Source organism: Oryzias melastigma, linkage group LG6 (assembly GCF_002922805.2).
Source record: "Oryzias melastigma strain HK-1 linkage group LG6, ASM292280v2, whole genome shotgun sequence".
Lineage (NCBI taxonomy): Eukaryota > Metazoa > Chordata > Actinopteri > Beloniformes > Adrianichthyidae > Oryzias > Oryzias melastigma.
Window position 1 is genome coordinate 14,615,531 of NC_050517.1, and position 6,663 is coordinate 14,622,193.

At 37.9% G+C, this 6,663-nt stretch overlaps 1 protein-coding gene across 2 annotated transcripts in view; it reads left to right on the forward strand.

The window, feature by feature from the left end:
* Window positions 1–4,900, forward strand: part of chchd3b (coiled-coil-helix-coiled-coil-helix domain containing 3b) — a 5,694-nt gene extending 794 nt beyond the window's left edge. The window contains exons 2-9 of one of the 2 annotated variants that reach the window (XM_024282712.2): window positions 560–1,370; window positions 2,501–2,615; window positions 3,302–3,482; window positions 3,596–3,610; window positions 3,802–3,885; window positions 4,150–4,220; window positions 4,352–4,487; window positions 4,590–4,900. In XM_024282712.2, the coding sequence (XP_024138480.1) occupies window positions 560–1,370; window positions 2,501–2,615; window positions 3,302–3,482; window positions 3,596–3,610; window positions 3,802–3,885; window positions 4,150–4,220; window positions 4,352–4,487; window positions 4,590–4,613 (1,437 nt within the window). In that variant the 3' untranslated portion in view covers window positions 4,614–4,900. The remainder of the gene's footprint in view (window positions 1–559; window positions 1,371–2,500; window positions 2,616–3,301; window positions 3,483–3,595; window positions 3,611–3,801; window positions 3,886–4,149; window positions 4,221–4,351; window positions 4,488–4,589) is intronic. The other variant, XM_024282713.2, reaches the window with a different exon arrangement.
* The last annotated feature ends 1,763 nt before the right edge of the window (window positions 4,901–6,663 follow it).

Here is a 6,663-nt window from a genome sequence, read left to right on the forward strand (position 1 = left end):
TCCTTAGAATCAAGTTTTGATTTCTCTTCTGGTGTAAAAATAGAAGAAAGGAAAAATGTATTGTTTATTTAAATAGACCCATTTAAACTCAACAGTTGCTAAAAAATGTTAATAATTACAATTTTACTTTTCTCGAGGGTCATTATTTCATGCTTATTTAAATACAATATTATATTATTTTCCATTTTAACAACCTCACCTTTTCCATTTTTAAATATATTTTCTTATATTTAAAGCCCAATGAATAAAGTTTTTATTTTTTATTCTTTAAAAAATAACGAAAGGAAAAAATTATTGTTTATATTTTCATGTCTTCAAGTCTGGTTGGAGATTAATTTTGTGAATTTTGTTTTTAACAAACTCCTCTTCATTTGAAGTCTAATTGGTTCATTTTAATTAATCCAGGTTTTTAACAGGATTTCTAACCTAAAACAATTGTTTAAAATGGATCTGTCTTTGTGGTAAAACAACACAAAAAACTGGCAAGTTAAAAACAAAAATGTTGTAATAAAAAGTGGCATTTATCTGTATTTTCTTGTCTTCTCTTCATCGCTCGCAGCTGTCGGACAATGTCATCAACCGGATGAAGCTTTCCTCTAAAGGTTCCACTCCTCCTGTCCCCTCTGATTCTCAAACACCAGAGCCCACTCCTCCTCCATCACCTGTAGAAAGTTTGCCGCCTCCTGTTCCTCAGACAGCCTCACAGCCTCCCATTGCCAGACTGGTCCCTCCTCCCGTGAAGTTTCACTCCCTTCCTCCTTCTTCTCCAGTGGAGCCTGCAGAGGCCCAAACATGTCCGTTTGTTTCTTCTGCGCGGAGTGAAACACCAGCTGTGCCTGAATATCCGGTTCCAGTAGTGGAGCCGGTGACTCCAACTCATTCAAAGCTAGAAACCCAAACTCCTGCCCTGGCGCTGGAGCAAACCGCCGACCTCCTCAGCCGTTCTCCTGTGGAAGTGCCCGCTCTATCTGAGCCTTCCTCCCAAACTCCTGCTGTGACAATCAGACCTGCTGCTACTGCTGAGCCTCTGGAATCTGCTGCTCCGTCAGCTTCTCTGTCTCCCTCTCTTGATTCTGCTCTTCTTCCCTCGGCTCCCAGTGATGCTCCGTGTGCAGCCCCTCCCGCTGTGGTCACAGAAGTGCCTTCGGTTCTGGAACCACCGGCTGAACCTGCATCACATCTGCCTGCTCCTCTAGAGGAAACCTCTTCGCCCTGCCATGATGAGCCACCTGCTGTTCCCACAGAAGAGTCTGCATCACCTCCTCTTCCAGACCCGAGCCTTCCAACCGGGGAATCCACCATGAGCACAGATGTGCCTCCTCAGGATGAGGAGGAGGAACCTTTCAGCCCAGTTTCTCCTCCTACAGCAGGTTAGTTGCCTTTAATGGTCTCACTCCAAACCTCTTCCTCCATCCATGTTCCAGCTTTTCACTATTAATTAATGTGGAATAAATAAAGCAGAGATATCTGGAAGATTTGTAGCATGGTGGTCCTCAAGAACTACAGTTTGACCTCCTTGAATTGATCAGTTAACAATATAGTCTTATGCATAGCTGAGAAAACTAGAATACCCCCTATAATACATTTGCATTTGGGAAAGTTTAGTATTTTATCAATTAAAAATCCCTTTTTTAATGTTTTGTTCATGTAATTTCTACTAAAGCCTGAAACAGTCTGCCTGCTCACGATGCAAGTGGCAATATGTGCAATAACTTCTTTGTTTTTTAATCTTGATTTGCATTTTTAATGCAAATGTTACTTTGAGATCAAATCTGCTGAGATCTAAAGGCAGTTTGTTCAGTCAGAATGGGAAAATAACCATTTAAGAAGCCTCTGAAGTTCCCTTTTATAAATAAACATTTTAAGTTTTATCAAGAAACTACATCATTAGTTTAAACTTAAGTCCAAATATGTATCATGTTTTTAGTGTTTGGTTTGGTCTACACATCGTTTTGTGCTTTATTATGTTCTGTGCAGGGTACTAAACACAGAGGCTTTTTTCCCAGAATCCACTGCGATCATCATCTATCAATTATAGAGCCGCGCCCCGTTATTAAGCAAAAATAATCACTTTTTAGAAAAAAATCTACAAACTTAGAAAAAAAATCACTTCCTTTAGAGGTGTCAGTCATCAAATATGCTGCCATTGATTAAATAAAGGCATTAAAGAGGTTTATTAGAGGGGTAAAAATGAGGATTTTATCATGGGAGTCAATGGGAAAATGCTCACTCTAAGCACCAACCTCTCTGGTCAGGTGCGGTACTGCACCGTTTTGTTACTTCCTGGTTGGCCTCACACTCCCCCTGCTAGATTTACCACTTGGTTTTATAATATATTTCTTTTCTGTCCTGCTATTGGTTTCTTAAAATTGAAAAAAAAAATCTTTATGCGAAGCACTTCGAGTTGTATCAGTAGGAGAAATATTTTGCAAAAAAAGTTTAATTTAATTTGATTTGATGAAATTAGTAACACACCTAAAACATGTATTTTCATATGCAGCTCTCCCCATTTCTCCTGAAGTGGTAGAAGAAGAGCTGAGGCAGAAGATCAGAGCAGAGATGGAGAACGATCTGCAGCAGGAGTTGAACCAGAGGAGGCTGGAACTGGAGCGACAGTAAGGACAAGACTGCAACTGTTTGGGATAGTATAGATGGATATTTTTTAGGTTTATTAAAGGATTAATTGTTAAATAAATACAATAAGTTAAAGTCCCACTCTGATCATCTTTTGATTTTTTTAAAAGCATTCCCAGTGTTTTTTTTTATTTTATTTTATTAATTAATTATTTTTTTATTTTTTATGAATATGGCATTTTTAGCCAAAATGTAGTTTTCTAGGACATAGTTTCTGCAGAGTGGCAGTAATTCATTAGAAATTGGCCTCTTGAGTTGTGAGTGAAAAAGTTGGAGCAACCCCGAGCCCTCTTCCCCTTCCCTTTGTGGAGCAAACAGGGAGCTTGTGGCTCGACCTGCTTATTACCATTTCTTCAAGTGACATTTTTTTTTGTCTGCTCCTGATTTACGACAATTAAAATGAAGAAATACTCAGAAAGTATTTTTTTATTCGACTTTTCCCTATGTATTTCCTCCATCATGAGAAAAATACCACAAGAATATTTTAAAAACAGAGTTTTAATCAAATTGGGTCTTTAATTAGTTTACTTCAGTAAAAGTTTGTTCCACCTATCTGATTGTTTTGTGGATTACTTTTAAAACATTACAGTTTTTTATTCAGAAGCTCAACAGCTGTATTCTGTATCAACCATCTGCTAATAACCAAACTTCTGTGCGATTCCTGAAGGCTGGAGGAGGCGAGGGCGAGGGCTGAAGCTGAGGCGAAGGCCACATGCCGGGCTCAGGTGGAGGAGCAGGTGAAGAAGACTTTGGAGGAGGAGAAAGCAGCTTATGTGGAAAAGCTGACAGAGTCTATCGCAAAGGAGCGCGTCAAGTCAGAAGACGAGAAGCTGATGGCACAGCTTTATGTGAGCAGAAACAAACAAAAATTGAGCTTTTGTGTCACATTCTCCGCTTTTAGCTGGGTTGTTCCGTCCTCTTACTGTCCTTCTCTGCATTCCCTACACTTTTCTTGTTTCAGTGGATGGAGCTGAAGGTGAGTCTGAACCTTTTATTTTTCCCCGCCCACGCATGTCTAACTGTTCTACTTTTACTTTCTTCTAATCTCATGTAAACCTGCTTGTGACAGTAATCACTTTTTAAATTTTTTTGGAAACCTTGGAAGCATGTTGGGTTACACTACTAAGCATTTTTCAGCTGTGCTCACCTCTTAATGTCCAAATGCAGGCTCGCCAGCTGGACGAGAAAGAGAAGCAGCTGAAGAAGAGGGACGAACTTCGCAAGGAACAAGTCGCAAAACTTGAAGCAAAGGTGAGTTAACATATAAAGATGTGATCTGTTCACTTTAAGCCTTTCTGTTTTTATTTGATTCATTTCTGAAATGTAAATAATATTGCTAAACTGTAGCAGCATCTGAGGTGAAAATAAAGCATCATTTCTAGTGGTGTTTCCTTGTCTGACCACCAGAGGGCAGCAGCATACACTGAAATAATTCGTGTGAATAATTTCTTCATGGAGACTTTGAGGTTGATTGGATTTTATATTGATCTCATCTGTATCTTTTGCTCCTGATAGTGTGCACAGTTTTACAAAGTGTCAGCTGAGAGCTTCCAGAAAGGCAAAGAGGAGACTGAAAGACGTTTTTTGTAAGTTATTTACATACTTGGTTTAAAAATAGGAAATGTAATGCTGTAAACTCCATATGACAAAAAAAAAACTGAATATTAATCTTAGAGAAATCATTTATGTATGTTTTTTTCTGTTTGTTTGTTTTAAGGCATTTCAATATCCAGCCAGTATGTGGGGATTTGCAGAGTCAGATACTGAAATGCTACAAGGAGAACACTGGTAAAACCCTGATGTGCTCCAGCATCGCATCGGCCTACATGCAGTGTGTGAACAAAGCCAAAAAAGTAAAAAATAACTCACCTTTTTAGCTGAATTGTTCTGTATTGCTCATCTTTTGCTAATTAGTAACACAATTCTAACACCATCCGGTTTTCTCCCTGATGCAGGATAAACTGATTCCTGGAGGTTAATGTGAACCACTTCACGAGAGCCGCAACTTTAAAGAAATAAAACCAGGAGAACGGAATCAGGAGACACTCCAGCCTATGATACACCTGAAAATGTGCCATATTTCCACAGACTTAATGTGAGGTGTAGTTACAGAGAGGAGGGTTAGAGTCACAAAGTTTTAAGTTATAGTTACACTATTCATCACTGTAAAAGTTGTCAGATGAAGAGCAAGTTGGAACAAAAGTCTTGAAACATAAATATGTGTAAAAGTGTGGAAAACATCAATAAATGTTGCTGTGGCGCCTAATGGACTTCTTTATTTTTGTTTATGATGGATGGATCCTTAAAGAAAAAAAAAGGTGATTCTTTCAGGAAACCAAAACACAACTTTGGTTTATTACATCATTTAGTTGTCTCTGATGGGACTTAAACAAAATATATTTAAAACAGGCATTAAAATAAAGTCCTCAATGAGGCTGAAGGATACAGAGAAGATTGGTTGTCACACATCTACATCCACACGTGGATTAAAATGTGATTTATAAAATAAAAATGTTAGAAGGGTGATAGAAAAGTACATAGAAACTGGTCTGTTCAGGAAGATCCTTCCTAAGTGTTGTTATGGAGGCTGGTGGAACAGAGGACTTCTCTAGTCTCTTGGTGGAGCACTTGAGTTACAGCCACCTGTTACTAAGAGAGCTCTTCTGGTTTGAGGAGGTGCAAAGGGTGGCTCTTCTTGTTCATGACTCCTCTGAATCTACGGAATTCTCCTCCTCCACCAACATTTTTCACCCCCTTTAAAAATAGCTACTAAAAGATGCTGGAATAGATTAATAGTCTTTGAATTTGACCCCAAGCTCAATTTTCAACCTCTTTCCTTCTTTCTTTTGTCGTTTGTCATTTTTTAATTGAATTTGAAAACTCCATATGTATAAATGTCTGGCATCCTTGATATCAGGCTGTTTTAAACCTAACTAGTAATGCCAAAATTACAACTTGTTTATTAGTTACAGCCAAAAATGTGAACTTGTTAACAAGTAATGTTTAAAAATGTGCACCCGTTCACCAGTGGGCCCCATTTGTGCATACTAGTTAACTAGTGACCATCTAAAAAGGCAACTAGTTAACTAGTTACATGTAATTTTTCTTCAAATTTAATAGTAAGGCTCCTGTAACGCTCACTATTTTACTAATGTGACCAAAATACCATACTAGTTTACCAGTGACATTCAAAATGTTAACTAGTTGACCAGTGAAATGTATGTAAGTCTTATGAGTTAACTAGTGAGAAAAGAAGAATTGCACTAGTTAACTAGTGAAGAACGTACTCAAGGATAAAATGATCAAAAGGCTTAAAACTGTTTCCTCTAAATCCACTGCAGTGCCTCATCAGACGCTGCTGTCATGTGACTTCTTGCACGCCGTCTTCTGCTTTGTCTCAGCAGGAATCGGCTGTTTCTGCATATGTGCTGTTAGTGCAGCCGGTAAAACCCAGACGAGGAAAAACAGAAGTGAAGCTGAACTTGGCAGACCAAAGCCAGTCGGCCACACAGGAATTGGTGACTACTTGACCTGACTTTGTGTGGCTTTTTCCTTTCCTGTAGCTCAGGGTTCACATTTGTGGCTTAGAAGAATGGCCACTATTTTTACTTCTGTATTTTGGTTTTATTTATGCTAGTTTTAGAGGGATTTTTGGCAGTATTCACACTTCATCCATCAATTAAAGTCAAAGGAAACTTCAAAAACAATTCTCATGAACAGATGTCACTTATATAAAAATAATGTTGTTTATAGTAAATACATATAGTAATAAATAAGCAAAAAATAGATTATAAAAAGTCTATTTGAACAGCTTTAAAGTCCAATTCCGATCATCTTTTTATCTATTTTAGAAGTAGCCCTTCCAGCGTATCTTCTACAGAACAAATTTTTTTTAAACGACATGTTTTAATCTTCTCTCAATTTACAACAATTTAAATAAAGAAGTATTCAGAAATGCATAATTAATCCAAATTGTCTTAATATATGTCCTCCATCATCAGTAAAATGCACCAAAAACATGTTAAAAAC